Source organism: Galdieria sulphuraria (assembly GCF_000341285.1).
Source record: "Galdieria sulphuraria unplaced genomic scaffold scaf_52, whole genome shotgun sequence".
Taxonomy (NCBI): Eukaryota; Rhodophyta; class Bangiophyceae; order Galdieriales; family Galdieriaceae; genus Galdieria; species Galdieria sulphuraria.
The window spans coordinates 50,961-70,712 of NW_005178423.1; the positions used below are offsets into that span (position 1 = coordinate 50,961).

The window sequence follows — 19,752 nt, forward strand, 5'->3', positions numbered from 1 at the left end:
GTCTTCTTTATTGAAGGATAATTAAACAGTCTGTTTTCCAAACAAATAATCAAGAATCTCTTTCACTTAAAAAGATGATAAGTGGATGAAATTTCGAGGACAATTCCTTCACGGAGCAGACACTTTTCTATATGGCCATTGTCCATTATTTCATTTGATCTAGAAAGAGTTAAGGCATGGCAAATGCTGGTCAGGTATCGTCGTCCCCTTCCAGACTGTCTCGAAATGTAAGCATAAGAGTCAACGAAGAAGACCTTATTTCGATACAGGCATCATCTTTATTCCATGGACTCCCCGCAAGGTAAGACGCTTCTAGTGTTTTCCTCCAGATTATTTTATGTGATGATAGTGTGATCAATTTGGAAAAGCCTCGTAGAACAGGTATCATTTGTACAATAGGACCAAAGTCTCTTCCCAGAATTGGAGAGCTTTTAGACGCAGGCATGAACGTTATGCGTTTGAATTTTTCGCATGGAACTCACGAGTATCACGAGAGTTGTATTCGTAAACTTCGCGAAGAACTGAAGAAGCGTCCTGGGATGCTATGCGCCATAGCTTTGGATACAAAAGGTCCTGAAATTAGAACAGGATTATTCGTAAATTCAACGGACGTCCGTATCGAGAAGGGATCGCAGGTTACTATTACTACAGACGAACAGTTTCGTGAGAAAGGAACAGCGTCGAAGTTTTTTATTGACTACAAATCTCTTTGTACCACAGTGAAGCCTGGAATGTATATTTTCATATCAGACGGAGTATTAAGATTGAAAGTAAAGGAATGTAGAGAGACCGAGGTAATCTGCGAAGCTATTAATAGTGCAGTGATTGGAGATCAAAAAGGAGTTAATCTTCCTGGGGCAAAGGTTGATCTTCCTGCAGTTTCAAAAAAAGATATCGACGATCTTCGTTTTGGTGTCCAGCAAGGTGTAGATGTTGTGTTTGCATCGTTTATCCGAGAAGCTTCACAAGTTTTGGAAATCCGCAAGTTACTTTCAGAAGCAGGTCCTGAGGGGAAAGATATAAAAATATTTAGCAAAATCGAGAATCAACAAGGTGTGTAAAGTTTTTTGGAGATGAATAAATTTACAGTATCTTGCAAACAGGGCTTGATAATTTTGACGAGATTTTGAAAGTAACAGACGGTGTTATGGTAGCTAGAGGAGATTTGGGTATCGAAATTGCTCCTGCTAAAGTATTTGTTGCCCAGAAGAAGTTGATTCGCTTATGCAATATTCACGCAAAGCCAGTTATTTGTGCTACGCAAATGTTGGAAAGTATGGTGAACAACCCTAGACCTTCGCGAGCTGAAGTGTCAGATGTTGGAAATGCGGTGGTAGATGGTGCAGATTGTGTAATGTTAAGTGATGAAACAGCAAAGGGTGACTATCCAATAGAATCAGTGCAGCATATGGATCTTATTTGTGTGGAAGCCGAAGGATTCCTTGGTTATGAAAAAATATGGGCGGAGATGAGAGCTTCGACTCCACGTCCGATGGAGAATATTGAATCTGTATCTTGTGCTGCAGTGATGTTGTCTTTTGATGAAGAAGTCAAGTTAATTGTGCTTGTTTCAGAGAATGGGAAATTAGCTAGAAATGTGAGCAAGTATCATCCGAATGTTCCTGTCATTGCTATAACCAGGAATCCTCGAGTAGCACGTCAGCAACTTTTGAGTCGCGGTATTCTGTCATTGCTAGTGGACTCTTCAGAGTTTTCCTCTGTCAACAATTTGTTAAATATTGCCTGCCATGCTGCTGTTGAGGTTAACTTTTGCAAACCAGGAGACAAAGGTGTGGCAATCTATGACACAGAGCTGCGAAAAGACAATGAAGAAGCCTCCGTGATGCATGTGTTTAATGTTGAGTGACCATAATGTTTATGGTAAGCTCTCTGTGATTCCATTGCGCCTGCAGACATCTTTCTATATATTGCGTCGTTGTAAACTTGTTTATCTTTTTGTGTAAAATTTGTTTTCTTTCGATATTAATCAAAAGAAAAAATGCTGAGCCATTTGGCGCCTTTGAAGTTGTCATTATAAAAAATGGCCAATCATGTCGTTTTCGTAAAATATTGCAATGCAGGCAGTCGAGTATAGAAACTATATCATCAAATCCACTAAAGACCTCTTGCCGGGTTTTTTACAGGCAATGAAAAAAGATAAGACTCCATTAAATCATATGCATATAAATATGGCGGCTCTGCTATCATTAGTAGCTCTTTGGACCCAAGATTCATCTCTATATCAACAGAGTTATCTTATCTTCAAATCCTTCCTGCAGCAGTTTGGAATGGAAACTTTAAATTTAGAGATATATAGAGAGCCACATAAAGTGCGTAATCACAGCTGTCCATTCACAGGATATCCATTCATTATCTGTTTTCGTAACTTGCAAAGTGTTGAAAACCTTTGGAGTCAAATGACAAAGGAATGGGATCCAAAAGTATTACGAAAAATTATTTCTGATGTTGCCTTCATATTCTGTCGACCGATGCAGAGAGGTGATCATAACCAAGCAATGGCACGGGCTTTAGGAACTGCTCTAGCACTTTCGGCTCTCGACTTTATGAAAAAAGAGCAAGAACCCATTTGGAGTCATTATGTTGAGGAAATATGGGAAGAATGGAGAACATATGAAGACACCTGCGAAAATGCACCCTCTTACAATGCGATCTATCTTTGGTGTTTGCTCATGATGCTTGATTTGTATCCCCAAAAACTAAAATATTTTACACAGAGCAAACGAGCATATGCCCTCTTCCAAAGATATAGAGACCATGTAGGTGACAAGAAGAATGATTGATATCATCGACTGACCGAAATAGTATTAGATATCGCAGTCATTTTGCACTATTCCAAAATATGGAGATGATGGCGGTCCGGGTGACTTGTTCTTTCGATCCGCAGATGCATGGCCTGCAATCTTCGAGAAAGTTGCTTCCATATTTGATGACGAAACATTCCAATGGGCAGCCCTCCAAATGTTTAGAGGAGAGAAGGATGGAAAGCATCATGCGACAAGACAACCACAAATGTTATTTATGCTTGCCATGGCTAGCAACTGGAAACCCAAAATTTCAAAAGCCCTACCACCATCAACTGGGAGTGCGATTCTATACCGAGGAAGAGACATACCTTCTATGCCACAAGACATTCCAACTGCAGACAAAATTGTATTGACACAAAACAGATTTTCACAAGCACCATTTGCAATGTTCGAAATATTTTCAAGAGGTCATCACTCACACTTTCATCCGGGAAGCCTGATTTGGTATGATAATGGACAATATGCAATGTTTGCTAGCTTGGGATACCACAATAGTTACCAACATCAAGCGAATTCTCTTTTCATCGATACATATGAGCCCCAACGTTACTGGCAAGATGCTGCTAGCATTTATAGCTCTTGGCAACTGTGTCAGATTCCTTCAGTACTCTTAAAACCAGTTATTAATGGAGACTCTAAATTGAGAATAATAGAAGCAATAACTTATCGCTTTGAAAATCCGACCAATTCACCCATGCATTTGCAAATAGCAAATGTTGGATTAGAAGGAGGGTCAGAATTCTTCATCTTGGAGCATTTCGACGATCCACAATATCATATGAGAAACGCACAAGTGATACAAATGCGTCACAGTGACAATGCTGATGCACCATCTCAAAATTTTTTGGATATCTTGGTATTTCCAGGAGTTTCCTTCAACAGTACTGACAAGAACTCATCTTTAGCACCTCAAAATATAGTCGTCGATACACAAAGATTTCCATACTTCAAATTTTGGTGGCGAATAGAGTCTCATGAAATTTCCAATTGTTTAAAACCATCAAATTTCATAATCCGTACCTCTGATGCCCTGTATGATATAACACCGCTAAACCCCAAATTTGTTTTACATTTTGATAAGCGAGCAGCGATGGTGCTTCAAAACGCCGACGGAGATCAATTTACTCGCTTCCGGTTTGCGCATTATGGTGAGGATTTGAATTATGGTAGATTTGTTATTCTTTTGAAAGAAGGCATCTTGTTAGCTATTGACAGCATTACCAAACCTCCTGGTAAAGAACTTAAAAAAATAGCTTCCATCAGTTGGCACGTACTCGCTACCGATGTGGTACAAGATCTAGCAGTACTTCAAGGTGAAACCTCTGAAGACTATCACAAGAGTATGTGGGCTGAGTTCCGTGGTTTTCCACACGTCAACAACCTGAATACGAGAACTATCGACCCTAATTCATCTTTACTGTTCGTAACTCCGAGGCAAGAAGACCAATCAGTTGCACTTGTTGAACCATCTTTTTGGGGAGTGAGACCCAAAAGTATTGTACTGGGACGACAACTGGAAGCCAATGACAATTGTTTGAATTTTGTCAGTTTGTTTTACCCAAAGAACCTTTCACTCGATAGCAAGAAAATTGTTAGCCAAATTGTATGGAAAGAAGTTGCTTTGTCGACAATTCGCGTAGAGTTGCAAACTTCAGTACAGTCGTTATGTATTTGTGTTGTTCTCAACTTTTCTACAGCTCCAGAGTGGACTGTTTCAAGGACATGAAGAAGCCTGTGAAAAATTCTAATTTTCAGATTTTAACACGACTGTTGCGTTGGGTTGTTGCAGAATAGTTTAAGGGCGCAAGAAAACCGAAGACTGAATCCGTTTTTGCGTACGCGGCTTGTGTTCTTTATAACATATAAAGTCTGCCATGCAGTTAATCATTCATTCCGCTTCCAGTTGGTCATCAGTAGCAAGCTCACTCTTTTAAATAGTGTTCATCATTTAACAAGGTTTTGAATTCTTCGATGACTGACATGGCTTCCTCTGAGTTTATATCACTCTGTGTTTGTCGTTCTTTTGTGTCTTTTACCGTCTTTGCACGCAAACTATCCACCGCAATTTCATGAAGTCGTAACAAGACTTTTTGTAATTGGTTGTTAAGAGATGACTGTAGTCTCGCTTCAACAATTTTTACAAGTTTTGGAATACTCTTTCCTGGAAAGATTATAAAAACATCGAAATGCTTCACCAACATAATCCTCAAGGCTTTAGAGAGGATATCTGGTGCTTCCATTGCATTTTCCAAAGCAGTCTTCATTTCCTGAAATTCTTCGTGTCGAAGATGTTCTGTTTCCTGCGAGGACAAGCTCGGCACCACTGGAACCTCTGAATTCTTAAATCTATCATAGAATTCCAGTAACCAAGCTGCCAAGCGAAATGACTCCAACTTGTTCTGTTTGTTCTCATTTCGAAAAATTGCTTCCAACTTTTTTACAGATTCTTGCATATATGGAGGAAGTTTCTCAAGCATTTTTCTCCATTCCTTTGACGAAATAGTTTGTCCTTCAATTCTAAAGCCTAAAGTAAAACCTAGATAGGTCACAGTTGCTTCCAAAACTTCGGTACCCAAGGTGCGACAAATGTAGCTATCAACCTGTTCAAGAACGTCTCTTTCTTCTTCTTCGACAATTTGATCCGAGAATTTCTTCAGATTCCGAGAATAGAAATAAAGTCGCCGCAAAAGCTTCACCAATTCTGAGCGAAGCTTTTCATCCTTTGTCTTAGTTTCAAGTATGAGATGTTCTCTAGCCTCTCGAATGACATCTCTTCGTATCTCCTCCCAGGCTTTAGAAAATATGTCTTCCACCAAAATTCGCAATAAGTCTTCCTCACTTGTATTTCCCAAAGCATCGAACTCAAAAATTGGTTCCACCTCTGAGTATTGTCGCAGCGAGTGCAAACAGTGCTCCAGTGAAAAACTCAGTTTGGAAATCACTGTCTCATTGGTTGACCTATCTTCTACAGTTTCCTTCTTTGTTTTCCCCTTTCTCTTCTTCTTGCTCTGCTGTAACTGTGTTTCGGCATTCAACTTGTACAACTCATCGGAAGCCAGCATATTTTCCTCACTCAATGAACTTGAGGCTTCTTTCATACTCCAATCATAAAAGAGCTTATAAAACTTTCGTATCAGCTGAATACTAAATATCCATCTCCAACGTATCACGAGTCCCACACCACTTTCATTGTTGTCTTCACCTATAGGCATTCTCATTCAAATAAGAAATGAAAAACAATTGTGTAACCAACCTTTTGTTCTTAATAGATTAAGTTGCTCTGAAGGTTCAAAAAGGCAACAAGCTTTCAGCTCCGACGTTAAGGAGAACAGAATCTGGCGATCTTCTGTTTTCCAATGTATCGGTAATATAAGATTCCAGTCCAACCAATGGCCATTTCTTATAGCATCTAAAGAAGATGACTCTAAAAAAGACAGCATTTCTGGATGAACAGCACAACTTGAAATCAGAAAACCATCACCAAAATGCTCTTGGCAATATTTCTGGGGTTCCTGAATGTAAAATAATTTGAGAAAACGATAATCGACATATCGATTACGTGAATAATTCTCTTCGATGATCTGAAATCGTTTCCTATCAAAGAAATTAGGGACAAATAAGGTATTTTCACCATTTCCCTGCAAAAATCCTTCCAACTTCTTTTGTACACACCAAACCTCCGCATTCTCTCTTATCCATTCCACACTTGAATGTATTCTCTTTGCCAAATGATGTAATGAAACAGGTAAACAAGCAGCTTTCAAAGTTCCAAATACTGTTGCTTCCAACTGTCGAACATATCCAGTATTGTAAATAATGTTTTTCTCAATTTTGCCATGAATAATAGTATCCAAATACTTGTGTACTATTTCGCTCATCATATCCATCCTCAAATCAAACCTTGAAGATAAATCTGCAATAGTTGTAAAATTCATGGTTTGAAGAAGCTCTTCTACTTCTTGGGCAACACTAACAAAGTATGTCTGACTGTAAAGAACTCCTTGTTCAAGTCGAAGTGTGTTATCCCTCTTTAAAATTCTCTCAGTCTGACAAAAAAAGGCCATAAGCTTCAACAAAGAAACAGGATAAGGTTCTTACAGCGCTTTCAATATAAGGTAGATCAACACCCAATAAAGAAATAAGGTCCATGAGATTCAGTCTTCCCCCGTGAAACTTAAGTTCTTCGAGCACCTCTTCTTGCAATCTTTCAAAAGTCACGTACTCTCTTCCATCTTGTGTATACAACACTTGCACTAGTCCTCTTTCAACCAATTTAGAAACCTAACCGCAATATTTGACAAAGCAAAATAGTCAAACAAAACGAATACTTACAAGCTCTATGCAGTTGCGTTCAGAAAGTGACTTGTTTACTTTGCCCAGTTGCACTTGTTGCAACTGCCTTCTTAAGGCTTCGATAGTACTGCTCATTCAATTAATGACAAAACCGAATATAAATTTATTTTTTCAATTTTCTTGCTTTTCTTCTTTGTATGTATTCTTCTCGCATATTATTTAACAATGTGTGATAACTGGAAGACATTCTGGAAGACAACAAACATTCAATATCCTGTAATACAAGTTGAATTGTTTCCGTTTCATCCAGGCTCGTTTTCAAAGATTTCTTTTTCCTCTTCCGATTCAGTTGTTGCCTTTGTGGTTCACCGAAATCTCTCCAACAACGAAGCATTAACCTGATAAGAGGTCTTGCATAGGATTCTTCCGTGCTCACATTGGTGGACCATATTGAATGAGCCACTTTCAATCTGTCCCTTACAAGTTCTAAAGCAATTTGACGTCGAAAAGTTCCGAATGTATCACTAGGTAGGTTAGGACCTGAAGCAATTTTGGACAATTTCATCAAACAATCGAGACTTATATGTTCCACGGTGGACTTTCGAATATCATTCGAACGAAACTTCTCCATCCAATTGAGCAGTCGGTTAATATTTTCTGATAAAAGTTTTGCAGTATCGTCTGCCAAAGGATCTACACTCAGATGGTCAATACAACAATTCAATAAAGTTGCCAAGAAAGTATCTTCAGCATTTAGTAGCAATAAATGCTCAGCTTTTCGTTCCAGTACTCCATTCAGTGTCTCAAGCGACAATGACAAACTTGCAATAAGACTATCCAATTTTCTACGAACTGACAAAGTATTCGTTGCAAACAATTCATATTGCCACATGCACTTATAAATATCTAAAAAAGACTCTCGTACTATCCAATCTGGTCGATGCTTCAAAATTCGTTCCAAACAAGACAACAATGCTCCAAATGCAAAATGGACGTCAGTAGCTTCCAAACTTGAGAATTGGAGACTCATCGATTGCAAACACTTTCCACTTATTTTCAACAGTAGGGCCAACTCTGACTTTCTCAAATTGGAAATATCACAAAGACATTCGACAACGACAATGGCAAACAACTGCAACTCCTTCTTTTCATTGGATGACCATTCTTCTATCATTTCCAATACATAGACTCTTCTTTGTTCATCCATACAAGAAAATAGGGTGATTAGCAAATTGGAAAAAGTTTGTCTAACCTGCAAATCTTCCTCATTGGCCTTTTGAGCACTTGTCGCAACAAAGAGGGAGATTTCCTTTTCTTTCCAAATAGGAGAAGTGGAAGATTCTAGTAACCACTTGGATAGAATATTTGCCGATGCTTGTCTTCCAAAGGAGTAAGGATACTGTAAATTGCTGACAAAATATTGAACATATTCATGGAAAACACTTTCAGGAATTGGATAATGTAAAATGAAATCGATCCATATAGACACGATAGCTTCACGAACTGCCTTTTCAGAACTCTGTATTGCCATTTGTGAAAGTGTGTTCATCAGTGAAAACATTTCAGGAGCACGAAAGCCCAAACGATGTTTCACAAAGACACGTATCAAATGCAACAGTGAAGGCATCCAATCTACTGAAACACTAGAAAATATCTGTTGCATAATTCTTATTAGAGGAATGATATACTCTTCTTGCCAAGATTTGTTCTTGTGACCATTTGCAGGTAACTTAGTAATGATAGTTGACAAAGTTCGAATAGCAGCATGTACCAAAGCACCATTGCTTGAGGAACCTGTTCCATCCAACCGACTGACATTTGATAAAAGACTGGAAGCATATTGAAAGATATCATTCCAGTGTTTTGGTGTACGAGGAAGAGCAGTTACTTTCCATAACAACTGAATGACTCTCAAACTGTAGCTACAAAGAAATTCGTTTTTGGTACGAAACAACTGATTGACCATTGGAAAGAATGTCTTCAATACATCCTCATATTGAGTTGGGTTCACTTGGCTATTCAAACGCTTCAGTAGACGATAAAGTAATTGTAACGCAAATTCCAATAGGAGAATAGACGACTCTTCCAAAGATAATTTTTCTTCTTTTTGTCCATCTTTTCCCGTCAACGGCTGCTTTTCCTTCATGAGAGCATATACAAACCAAAGAGCTTGATTCAAATCAGGACAAGATAATAAACTTTTTACCAAATGCGGAAAGAAATTGCGCACAAGTTGTTTCTTCCTGGAAGGATTTTTTACTCCATTCAATCGACAACAACTCGTCAAAAAGTACTTCCATAAATCCCACGATTCCTTTCCTTGTGCAATCTTCGCCAATAGAGTTAAAGCATCATGAATATAAAATGAGGAGACTTCTTTACACTCTTGATAGGGAATTCTATTTTCTTGATCATCCACGAGACTAGAAATTTCCTCTTGAAAGATATTCATCCATTCTCTAACCAAATCAGCATCTTGGATGATCATATTATTCTCAGCTAGACATTTGACATAATAAAAAATAGAGTAACGCAATACATAAACACGGAATCCATCCTGACAAGTGGCCTTCGTTGCATCTATTCGAGCAACAATCTTAAGCTTTGAAAAAAGAGAACGACAAAATAACTTTCTTACCATAAATACGACGCATATAAGAAACTCCCCAATGCTTCAACATTGTACAAAAACAATTTCTTGCCAACTCTCTTTGTCTCTGAGACTTGGAACGTATCTGACTGGTCAAATAGCGTATAATCTCATTGACATATTTTTCTCGTTGAGAATCATCTAAACTATGCAAAGCACGAATGAGAAGATCGGCAAACTGTGGAGTGATACGGCTATATTTCTTCTCTTCAATAGAGATTGAGGAGTAGCTAAGTTCTTTCAAGACTCGAGCAATCAGAGGAATCAACCTCTCTTCCATATAATTTTGATAAGGATCATAAACAACTCCTGATTGCTGTGACTCATGAATATCTCCATCGTCGTTCGTATCCCTTCCCAAGTATAATTCTTTTCTGTTCTTATTCTCCAATTCTATCCATTTTGGTAACGAAGAAATGAAAATCTCGCCAAGTTTTATCCATAGATTCCACTCCTTCTTAGAAGTTGGATGCATACAATTCTTCATATGAATCCATTTCTTTAGTATTCTTTCCAAAAAATGTTTGTAATCTTGCCACGCCATCTTTTGGACACTCGTATCGACCAATATACTCATTACTTGATACCAACGCTCCATTGTTCCATTTCTAGTTGCATTGATGGATTCCAAACATCTTTGAAATGTCCATGAAATAGCAAATTTCATGAGTATATTAGCAAAAGGTTGACAAACGTCCACTTTGCGACTGATTTCTAAACACGCACGACAACGACGATGTAATTGTAAATGGACCATATTGGCAAACCAACTTTCTTCTATATTGCTTAAACTAGAGGATATCATCGGAAAGAAGCATTCTAAACAAGGTATCTGAATAGTTCGACGGCTTGAATCACTACAAATAGAGTACCAAGTGTATACCCAAGTACCAATAGTCATAAACAATACCCGTTGTATGCCAAAAGAGGAATGTGAAAACAACAACACGTTACATGACTCTACTAGTTGTTGCAACACAATGTCATATTGCATCGAAGAATCGCTTACATTCTTTGCAAGTTGTGAAATGAGAAATCTTCCTACTGCTTTCAAACCTCTTCCAGCCAAAATGCATAAACTAAGGTCCTCTAAAACTATGTTTCTGAAGCATGCGTAACTAAGCAATAGCAAAGGTATGTAACTAGGAGGACAATCTCTTTCATTAGAAACAAACAATCCTTCAACACTATGTTCTGTTGTTAGATCGAGCAATGACTCTAAATTGGATACAACGACTTCCAAAGCATTGACTCTTCGTTCTATCTCTATACAATCTTTGCCATTTTCATTTACGATACACAACATATCAGGCAAATGTTCCGAAACAACATTTAGCCAACTTTCTGATAATTTCTCGGCAAGACACTTGCACAATTCAAGTAACATCTGATCCACCTTCTCAATAACACAGTGATCTTCTAGAATGACGGTATTCAATTCGAAAAGAATATATGCCAGTTTTGAACAAATTAAATGTGAAAGCCACTTCTGACCATCCATTCTTTGAATGTATAAAGCCATCAAGTCTTTGCTTTTTTCTGCCACATGAGATGCATGTTTCCAATAATGAATATTTCCAAGAGTGGAAACTATGTGCTTTAACAATTTTTCAAAAGGACTTTGGAGTTGTTTATCTATTCCTGTAGTGACGCTTTGATGATAATCAAATTGAAGCATCATTTCCAACAGAGCATCCAGCGACTGAAGCTTCCTCGAATGACTTTTACCAGGACGCTTAATTGTATCCCAAATACGAAAAATGTTGTTTGTCAAGGATAGCCATATCTCTTCTCGCTTGGATTTTCCTTCCAAACAACTCAAACAAATGTTGTTGTCTTGAGCGACACTAAATAAATGCTTCCAAATAGACACACAGTAGAATAATGTATCTTCATTTTGACGGTAATAACGAATAAATTTGAGCATCAATTCAATACAACATTCACAGAGATGTTGATTTTCCATAATTCTAAAGGTAAGAGGTTCACAAGAGGTAATCTTATCCAGAGCTATTAACATTGCTGGTGTTTGACCGTCATTTGGTCGATATGCTTCCAACGTAGAACGCATGTTTCTTAACCAGTCAAAGATATTGGAAATCATGAACTCTGAAAGAGGCAAGGAAGAGTCTATGATAGAAGATAAGAGATAGAGACTGACTGACCGAAGTTGATGTCTAATTCCTTTGTTACTCTCCATAAAGACATTTCCATCTTGAGTACGGTATAAACAACCAATGCACCACCTTTGCAAAGTTTCTCGCATGTTCAGCGCAAATAAAGAAAGAGGAATGGCTTTCTGTATTTTCTCCAAACAAATACTGAAACGAAGTTTATCATTCCAAGGAATATCATCTATGCGCTCGAGTACCTCCTCTACTTGGTCAAGACCCATACAATCTAATAAAGGTTGCCATAACAAACGCCAAAGAAGGTTCACATCGTCAGGTTCTCTAAACCCTGAAAGTAAGGTCAAAACATTGGTTTCAAGTTTAGCTTTTTCAGTAATATCATTCAACTTTCCAAGTAATATCTGAAGAACCAACTTTTTGATTTCCACTAAATGTGAGGTTTGAATGGATAACGAACTTTCCGATGTTCCCAGCATCTGAATGCTCACATTCTGAAATAATGCCGCAAAGAAATGAGTATAAACGTCCTTAAAATGCTTTGAACTTTGCAAACGAATTAACCAAGTTTCATATGATGACAAAAAAGGCTGCATACAACGAACTTGACATGATAATGCCAATTGTTGAGTATTACCTTTACCACTTACAATTACTGATAAGAGTCGGTCTTCAATGGCTTGATAATTGTCTTTTACCCATTCTGCAAATGTTGTCAAACGATGTTGTTCCTTATGACAACACAAGAAAAGCGATAAATAGCGTTCCATCAACTTGAAACTCCATTCTGCGAAAGCGTTCTTAGCAGCATTTCTGCCAACCACAATCATAAAAAAACTCTTCAAAAGATGCAATGCGATGATTTCGCTATCAGGAAGCGTTGCTTCTATTGCTTTCAACAATTGAATATGCCAAGAATTAAAATTCATTCTTTCATCTAACCAATCTTTTTCCTTGCATTCACTTTCTATTATATCTGAAAACTCCATTACTTTAGAATCGTTCGAATTTTGGCCATTCTCAAGGAGACTTTTTAAGGCTTCATAATAGAATATGAAAGACTTGAAATGCTTCTGGTTCAATTGAATCCATTGAAAAATGGCGTTTTGTATTTGCGAATGTTCGGTACACATGACTGAAGATATATGTTCCTCTAATGTCCGGGGTTCCTTCGTTATTTGTGACAAATCCATCGACAATACTTGTTTCACTGCAAACAACACCGCATTCGGACACAGTCTACACAAGTGTTTCCATATTTCGTAAATATTTGGTTGCACAGGTGATAATTCACATCGTAACCACGTCAGAGTTTCAAAACACAATACGTACATAACGGGTGAACTATCTGCAATAGAGGTCAATCCTTTTCTTTGATATTGCAAATAGTCAATGACACGTTGAGTTTTTAGAAGTGACTCTGAAACATATGTTGGAATCTTTGGTACATTCTCAACAGCAAAAATCAACTCGAACACGGAACAATCCTTCCATTCAACCCACTTGCCAATAGTTGACAACAATTCCAAAACCACTTGTCGTTTCTTGATAGAAGCAAATAGTAGGCACTTTAACAAATGATTGGGAGCAATTTCCTTCAAGTTGAAAGAAACTCTTGTTTTCTTGCATAATACACCATGTGTCTGTAGGGAAATCAAAGATGCTCGTAGGACTTGCATCTCTACTTCATCTTCTAGGAAAACCAGCTCTTGAATCCATTCATGAAACCAACTACTCAAAGAACAACCGGAAATCAGCATTTTTGAACATACTCGTGACATTAACCATTTCGAAGAGGAGTCTACTTGTCCATTCTTTAAATAATACTTCTCAAGAAACGATTCCCATTCTCTCAACATTCTGTCATTTCGTATCTCACAACAAATGTCAAGCAACGACCTAAACAATGACATTTCACTTGTATGATTGGAAAGATAGGATAACGCAGATGTAAAGAGCTGTTGAATCACGTCGATACCAACGTCAATCTCTACATGTTGTTTACAAAGAGCCAAAAGAACTTGCCAATAAAGTTCATTCTCTGGACAAACTTTGAATCGTTCCCAATATAAATATAAACTATTATGGCAAAAAATATTGATAAGCTTCGAATGATAAGATATAGATACAATCATTCTCTTCAGAAAAAGAGGAAAGTATGCATTTCGAATATACTGTTCCATCAACTGACTCCAAAGAATGTTCAACTGAGATGCATCCTCGTTTGCCAAAAGTAACAGCAAATTTTCCAAAGAATAAAATAGACAAGAATAAGAAAAAGCATCCATGACATAGCTTTCAGTGATGATGTCCGTCATTTGAAGTATCGATTGAAAAGCATTCCAAATGTTATCGATAGTAATGACATGGGAAAAGTCATTCAAACAACAAAAGCCCATCAAACATATAGACAAAAAGTAAGGAAAGCGACATGAAGACTTGTTTTCTATATTATTCACTATAACTACCTCATTGGAAAGTAAGTCATACTTCAAAAAGTCTAATAAATGCACGAACAACCACTGCGTTCCTGAATAGGGAATTTGCTTCAAAATCTTTACAAACAATTGCTGCAAAACAAAAAACCCAGAACAAGCAAAACATTCGTTGTCCATGAATGCTTGTTGTAGTAATGTCTTCAAAACCAAGTCAGACTTTGATAACAATTGCTTTCCGATAGGTGATACTAAGATTTGTATAAAACTCTCACAAACTCCATCGACAGTACGTTGAAGCATTTCTCTGCATTTAATAGACTCTAGGGAAGGAACTGTTACTTCTTGGAATATTTGAGTTATCATATTCGGGAGCATATCTTCCACAATTCCTTTTCTAAGGACAAAACCAAAACACTGAGCAGCCAACACTCTGACTTGACTTGTCTTGTGTACAATGAAGGGCTTCCAGAGATTCCAAGTCTTCGGAAACTGCTTCAACATGGGTTCCCATAAGATTTTTCCGAGGCTATTCAATGTAGAGAATATACAAGACATTATTTCTTCGCTTTCAAAGTCCATAAATTCCGATAAAACCTTCCAAGTTACAGGAATATACTCCACGAAGCGGTGTCTGATATCTCTCACAAAAGCAAGAAGACAACCACATAGACTCTGAAATGCAATAGTTCTCGGTCTCTTACGTAATCTATTCAACAAAAGTTTCACAGTACGTCTACGTTTCGCTAACAATAGTGATAAAGAATGACCATAGAGGTTTGTCTTCTGCCGAAAACTGACAAAGTCTGCAGAAACGTCCAGTTCTGACCAATAGTCCAAAGCCTCTCTGAAGAAAGTAAAATTTGGTTTTTTAAGTTTTTCTTGACGGACCCTTAAGATAACTTTGAGTCCATAGACTTTATGCGAAATGTGCAAGAATGACTTACGGTTCTGTCCAAGGTCTATATTCTCCAATGTTTACCAGGTTCAATCTATCCTTTTTCTTCAGAAACTACATTTTTTGAGTCATTTTCCAAAGACTAAGTGCATAATCAGTCAACTTACCTTGTATTTTTTGCTGCCTCTGTTCTCTAATACGTTGAGAACTTTCGTCGACATATTTCCAATGGGAAATAATTCCCAAATTGCTCCGACTTGGTCACCGTCCGTTCTTATTCATTCCTCTTTATAAACCTTCAACGTATTATATCATGAATTTAATAAACCCTAAATATCGCTTCAAGTATAACCAAAACAACAACAATTGCTCTCGATATTCTCAGTTGTTTAGACTATGAGGTACTCTGTACTTGAATTCTTCTATATCTACAACAGTATCTTCCAAATAGTTTCTAAACTAGGGAAGGAGATTCATTTATTCATCAATATCGAGATTCTACATAAATGATTCAAATAGTGCGGCGCTACATACATATCCTTCAAAAAAATCAAAGCAACTCATCTAAATCTTTCCTACCGAATCCTACACCACTCTAATCACAAATGAACAACAAGACCAATGATAAAAATATTTTCTACCAATCGATGTACTTCTGTATATACTCTCTATAGACCTATACACAAGTCCACCATTTCTTCTTCATTCAACCCCAAGTTAGTATTCTATAAATATCTCTTCAAAGTTTGCCATATTTGGCAAATCGTAGTCCACACGCGTTGCATAGTTCTGTCTTGCCGCTAGGTCCTCTTCTCATCATAGGAGTTTCTTCTTTCGACTTTCCACAGTAAGTGCAGTGGTCCATACATTCCTTATTTTTCACCGAAACTTTGTGAGAACTTCTTTTGACATGGGTTCTACGTGAGTTGGAAACTTCAGAAGGTGAATATGAACTCTCTTCAGACTCCAAACAACTGCTGTCTGCTTCTAAATTAGGAGAACCGCCATCCATTTCTTCAAACTCTTCAACAACTTTATCTTCAACGAATTCTTCTTTATCAGATATTTCGTCTTCCGATGGTAATGTATTCCATACCGCTTCCGCTTCCAGAACAGGCTTTCTTCTCTTCAAGAGATATGCCGCGAAAACTTCTGGAACTAAACTACGAACATAATCTTCGTCTTCTAACGTTATCTTTTGTCCTTTTTGAGGATGCAGATATCTCCACTCCACTGCCAGTTTACAAATATTCTGAGAACTGTCTCTTACCTCACCCAATATGGATACGATAGGTGTCAGTGACGCAGTTTCTTCTTCATAATCATCTCTTGTCTCTTGTGGAAACTCTGGAAACCCCTCAGGTTCACTTTCTAAAAACTTTTCTAGTCTGGATAATGTTTCTCGAGGAACGGACATCAAAGCATCGCGATCCATTCTTAGAGTCAACCAAGGAATGTTGAATTTTCATTTTGTGGAGTTACAGAGTTATCAGCATGAGAGGAAAAGTTACTTTTGTAACAGAGGAATCTGTAAGTCTGGAAATAATTGGAAACGTTTCAAACAACAAAGTCAAACTTTTTCTTTTATTCAGAACTTAACAGGGCTTACTTGTCAACGAGCTCTCATACTGATTGACCACGGCAGTAAGCTTCCTGAAGCAAATGATCAATTGGCCAAAGTAGCTTCGTTGGTTGCCAAGCGTTGTCCTACTGTATTTGTTACCTTTGCTCATATGGAGTTGGCTAAACCTGATTTGATGGAGGCTTTTATGCGTTGTGTCGAAAACAATGCAAGGAGCATCACCGTCTGTCCTTTTTTCTTGTTTCCTGGAAGACATTCAACAGTTGACATTCCAGAAATGGCCAAAAATTGTAGCAGTCAATTTCATAATGTGACTTGTCGAGTTGTGGAGCCTTTAGGTGTTCACGAAAAGTTGGTAGATATTGTATTGGAAAGGGCAGGTTTTGTTCAAGAAGGAAAATACGAATAGAGAGTTTTCCTGTCACCTTAGAATTTCGTGTTTTGACTTTTCAATCACATAAGTGTGTCCGCCTTTTTAGTGTAGATATGGATTGTTTCCAAGTAAACACAATACTGAAGGAAAAGAAAGAATAGTTGAGTAGGGCAACCATCAAAATGTTTTTCTAATTGGAACTGGACTTATTGTTACTCATCAAACGTTGCTTTGCAAAAGGCATGGTAGACTCCATTGCTATTGCACAAAGAGAAAAACGTTTAAAAAGAAACTTGGTTCTCATTCCCATCGCAAGAGCTTTGAATATGGCACTCTTAGGCCAAGCAGTGTTTAACGTCTTTTGGTCTCGTGATATCGGCCTTGACGTTCAAAAGATATTTACTCTTCAAGTAGTTAATTCCATCTCAGTAGTGTCACTGGAAATTCCATCTGGAATAACTTCGGACACTCTGGGAAGGAAGAAAACTCTAGTAATTGCGTGTGCTCTGAAAATTGCAGCTTTTGTAGTTTATGGAAGTGCGCATTCCTTTGTTACTTGTTGTATTGCGGAATTCTTGCTTGCTGCAGGAAGCGCTGCGTGGTCTGGTACAGATACTGCCATTTTGTATGAAACTGCTGCGGAACTCAATCGTTCAGCGGAAGCATTGGACAGAGAGTCTTCTAATGTATTTGTTTCACAAACAGTAGAAGGTTCTTGTGCCATTCTTGGTGGATTTTTGGCAACTTGGGGTAGTGTTCGTTTGGCGGTTTCTGCTACTGCCCTTCCTTTTGTTATGGCTTGCCTTGTAACCTTTGGTTTGATTGAGCCAAACTGGAAGAGTCCTTCACCATCTTATGAACCAAGCCATCTTTCTGATGGGGTTGAATTGGAGGATAGAGCTGGAGAAAGTGACCCGATTGATACGGAAGACTTAACTATGGACCCTTTGAAGGAATATATTCCTCTCCATTCGAAAAGTCCGAACGATTCAGATACCACTGAAGAAGTTCTTCAAAAAGGAAATAATTTTGAGTCAATTTCCTTAGGCAATAGTGAAGACAATATCGATGTTTCCAATCATCAAGTTTTGAGTCGTGAAGACAGATTGGATATGGACCATGGAAGAGTTTTCGATTTTGTTGGTTGTCAGTGTTTTCGACTATTCCATCATCAATGGATTCTAGTGGCTGCTACTTTGCAAATGTCACAAGTTTTTGAAGCAATGTGTTCCACTATATTTGTATCTTGTGCTACGTATACTGCTGTTTGGTTTTATCAGCTGCTTTTTGAACGAGCCAATATGTCTTTAGATGCATATGGTCCTTCTTGGGCAGTTTTAAACTTTGCAGTTGCACTTGGCGCATATCTTTCTCCGATATTCTATCGAAAATTGGGTTTGTTTTTGACTCAATCTATTTTGGGTCTCTGGCTACTTTCCTGTTTTATTGCTCTTGGATTGTGGATTTCTCCTTGGGTAGTTGTGATTGGGTGTCTGTTAAATATGGTTCGGGGTATTAATCAGCCTATGTTTATAACTCATCTGAATCATTTACTTCCAAGTTCTTGTCGTGCCACAATGGGATCTGTTTATTCTTTAGGCACTAGATTGCTGTTTTCAGGAGGGGCGCTTATACTTGGTATAGTTTCTCGTGTATATAACCTGACAGTTGCTTGTATTATTTGTGGTATTTTCTATGGAGGGGCCGCAGTTATATTTGGATTTATGTTTCATAGAACGCAAAAACAATCAAGTCGTTCATCTTTTATAACCATTGCTACAGAGGATTGATTCATGATACCTTTTAGAGAGAGATCCAATATTTTACTAGGAAAAGCGTTTTTTCATTACATTGTGTTGTTTTTAGATCGATAGGAAATTTGTGCAGTTTGTTTTGGATTATATTGTGCAACGATCGTTTTGGATACCGAAATAGAAAGGCATGAATGACTTGTCTCAGTGGTCCATATCCAAAGACTCCAACTTGGATAGTCCTTGGATAGAAGGAATACCGGGTTGTGGCATACCTGGGGCTGGAAGTCTTGTAGAACATATCGACCGACAAATTCTTGTACTCCAACGCGATGGTCGCTATATAGTCGGTTTGCTTCGTTCTTATGATCAATATGCGAATTTGGTATTGGAAAATACCTTTGAACGCTTTGTATTGAACGATTCCTATTGTGACGAACCTTTGGGAGTATTTATCATTCGAGGAGAGAACGTTGCCCTATTAGGAGAGGTTTGTTGACACAAGAATATCTTCGGTATGCTATGATTGACTCTACTGGATGGCAACTTAGGTGGATGGAGAAAAGGAAAGTCAGTGGCTATCCCATTTGCATACGGTTTCCTTGGAAGATACCAAAAAGACTATTCGAGGAAAACGACAAGCAACAAAGGCACTTTTGCATAGCCAGCCAGAACGAGTTGAATGGACTTTCTACGATGATGCCTTTTTTTAGACGACGACTGATAGTCTGCTTATCCCAATTGCTGGATAACTAAAGATATCTCATTCACTGGGGTTTTTACAGGTTGAGAGACAAAATATTCCAAGATAGAAAC

The 19,752-nt window shown here is 37.9% G+C and overlaps 7 protein-coding genes across 7 annotated transcripts; 5 read left to right on the forward strand and 2 right to left on the reverse strand.

Moving 5' to 3' along the window:
• The first annotated feature begins 130 nt into the window (after nt 1-130).
• Gasu_52590 (pyruvate kinase) lies at nt 131-2,054 on the forward strand. Its single transcript, XM_005703620.1, has 3 exons — nt 131-301; nt 350-1,053; nt 1,104-2,054. The coding sequence occupies exons 1-3, from the start codon at nt 177-179 to the stop codon at nt 1,865-1,867; spliced, it is 1,593 nt and encodes a 530-aa protein (XP_005703677.1). The 5' UTR covers nt 131-176; the 3' UTR covers nt 1,868-2,054.
• A 6-nt stretch (nt 2,055-2,060) lies between these two features.
• Nucleotides 2,061-4,661, forward strand: Gasu_52600 (uncharacterized protein). The gene is made up of 2 exons (XM_005703621.1): nt 2,061-2,777; nt 2,830-4,661. The coding sequence occupies exons 1-2, from the start codon at nt 2,076-2,078 to the stop codon at nt 4,549-4,551; spliced, it is 2,424 nt and encodes an 807-aa protein (XP_005703678.1). The 5' UTR covers nt 2,061-2,075; the 3' UTR covers nt 4,552-4,661.
• A 1-nt stretch (nt 4,662) lies between these two features.
• On the reverse strand, nt 4,663-15,600 carry Gasu_52610 (uncharacterized protein). Its single transcript, XM_005703622.1, has 8 exons — nt 15,398-15,600; nt 15,280-15,344; nt 9,757-15,224; nt 7,383-9,698; nt 7,158-7,234; nt 6,924-7,106; nt 6,079-6,871; nt 4,663-6,027 (listed from the first exon to the last, which is right to left on the reverse strand). The coding sequence occupies exons 1-8, from the start codon at nt 15,449-15,451 to the stop codon at nt 4,748-4,750; spliced, it is 10,236 nt and encodes a 3,411-aa protein (XP_005703679.1). The 5' UTR covers nt 15,452-15,600; the 3' UTR covers nt 4,663-4,747.
• Nucleotides 15,601-15,675: 75 nt separating this feature from the next.
• On the reverse strand, nt 15,676-16,650 carry Gasu_52620 (transcription factor TIFY1). Its single transcript, XM_005703623.1, has one exon. It carries the CDS (start codon nt 16,645-16,647, stop codon nt 15,970-15,972), a length of 678 nt encoding a protein of 225 aa, XP_005703680.1. The 5' UTR covers nt 16,648-16,650; the 3' UTR covers nt 15,676-15,969.
• A 10-nt stretch (nt 16,651-16,660) lies between these two features.
• On the forward strand, nt 16,661-17,333 carry Gasu_52630 (sirohydrochlorin cobaltochelatase-like protein). The gene has a single exon (XM_005703624.1). The coding sequence runs from the start codon at nt 16,685-16,687 to the stop codon at nt 17,219-17,221; it is 537 nt and encodes a 178-aa protein (XP_005703681.1). The 5' UTR covers nt 16,661-16,684; the 3' UTR covers nt 17,222-17,333.
• A 77-nt stretch (nt 17,334-17,410) lies between these two features.
• On the forward strand, nt 17,411-19,011 carry Gasu_52640 (MFS transporter). The gene has a single exon (XM_005703625.1). It carries the CDS (start codon nt 17,428-17,430, stop codon nt 18,973-18,975), a length of 1,548 nt encoding a protein of 515 aa, XP_005703682.1. The 5' UTR covers nt 17,411-17,427; the 3' UTR covers nt 18,976-19,011.
• Nucleotides 19,012-19,030: 19 nt separating this feature from the next.
• Gasu_52650 (U6 snRNA-associated Sm-like protein LSm1) lies at nt 19,031-19,751 on the forward strand. The gene is made up of 2 exons (XM_005703626.1): nt 19,031-19,426; nt 19,488-19,751. The coding sequence occupies exons 1-2, from the start codon at nt 19,127-19,129 to the stop codon at nt 19,647-19,649; spliced, it is 462 nt and encodes a 153-aa protein (XP_005703683.1). The 5' UTR covers nt 19,031-19,126; the 3' UTR covers nt 19,650-19,751.
• The last annotated feature ends 1 nt before the right edge of the window (nt 19,752 follows it).

What these genes read in the sequence shown, in the direction of transcription:
- Gasu_52610 (XM_005703622.1), bottom strand. Translation starts at nt 15,451, where the DNA reads ATGTCGACGAAAGTTCTCAACGTATTAGAGAACAGAGGCAGCAAAAAA. An exon ending in GAGGCAGCAAAAAATACAAG is followed by an intron (nt 15,345 to 15,397) that starts GTAAGTTGACTG and finishes CAAAAAATGTAG; the next exon opens with TTTCTGAAGAAAAAGGATAG. An exon ending in TATAGACCTTGGACAGAACC is followed by an intron (nt 15,225 to 15,279) that starts GTAAGTCATTCT and finishes AGTTATCTTAAG; the next exon opens with GGTCCGTCAAGAAAAACTTA.
- Gasu_52650 (XM_005703626.1), top strand. Translation starts at nt 19,127, where the DNA reads ATGAATGACTTGTCTCAGTGGTCCATATCCAAAGACTCCAACTTGGAT. An exon ending in ACGTTGCCCTATTAGGAGAG is followed by an intron (nt 19,427 to 19,487) that starts GTTTGTTGACAC and finishes ATGGCAACTTAG; the next exon opens with GTGGATGGAGAAAAGGAAAG.
- Gasu_52620 (XM_005703623.1), bottom strand. Translation starts at nt 16,647, where the DNA reads ATGTCCGTTCCTCGAGAAACATTATCCAGACTAGAAAAGTTTTTAGAA.
- Gasu_52590 (XM_005703620.1), top strand. Translation starts at nt 177, where the DNA reads ATGGCAAATGCTGGTCAGGTATCGTCGTCCCCTTCCAGACTGTCTCGA. An exon ending in TTCCATGGACTCCCCGCAAG is followed by an intron (nt 302 to 349) that starts GTAAGACGCTTC and finishes ATGTGATGATAG; the next exon opens with TGTGATCAATTTGGAAAAGC. An exon ending in CAAAATCGAGAATCAACAAG is followed by an intron (nt 1,054 to 1,103) that starts GTGTGTAAAGTT and finishes TCTTGCAAACAG; the next exon opens with GGCTTGATAATTTTGACGAG.
- Gasu_52630 (XM_005703624.1), top strand. Translation starts at nt 16,685, where the DNA reads ATGTTGAATTTTCATTTTGTGGAGTTACAGAGTTATCAGCATGAGAGG.
- Gasu_52640 (XM_005703625.1), top strand. Translation starts at nt 17,428, where the DNA reads ATGGTAGACTCCATTGCTATTGCACAAAGAGAAAAACGTTTAAAAAGA.
- Gasu_52600 (XM_005703621.1), top strand. Translation starts at nt 2,076, where the DNA reads ATGCAGGCAGTCGAGTATAGAAACTATATCATCAAATCCACTAAAGAC. An exon ending in TCCAAAGATATAGAGACCAT is followed by an intron (nt 2,778 to 2,829) that starts GTAGGTGACAAG and finishes AAATAGTATTAG; the next exon opens with ATATCGCAGTCATTTTGCAC.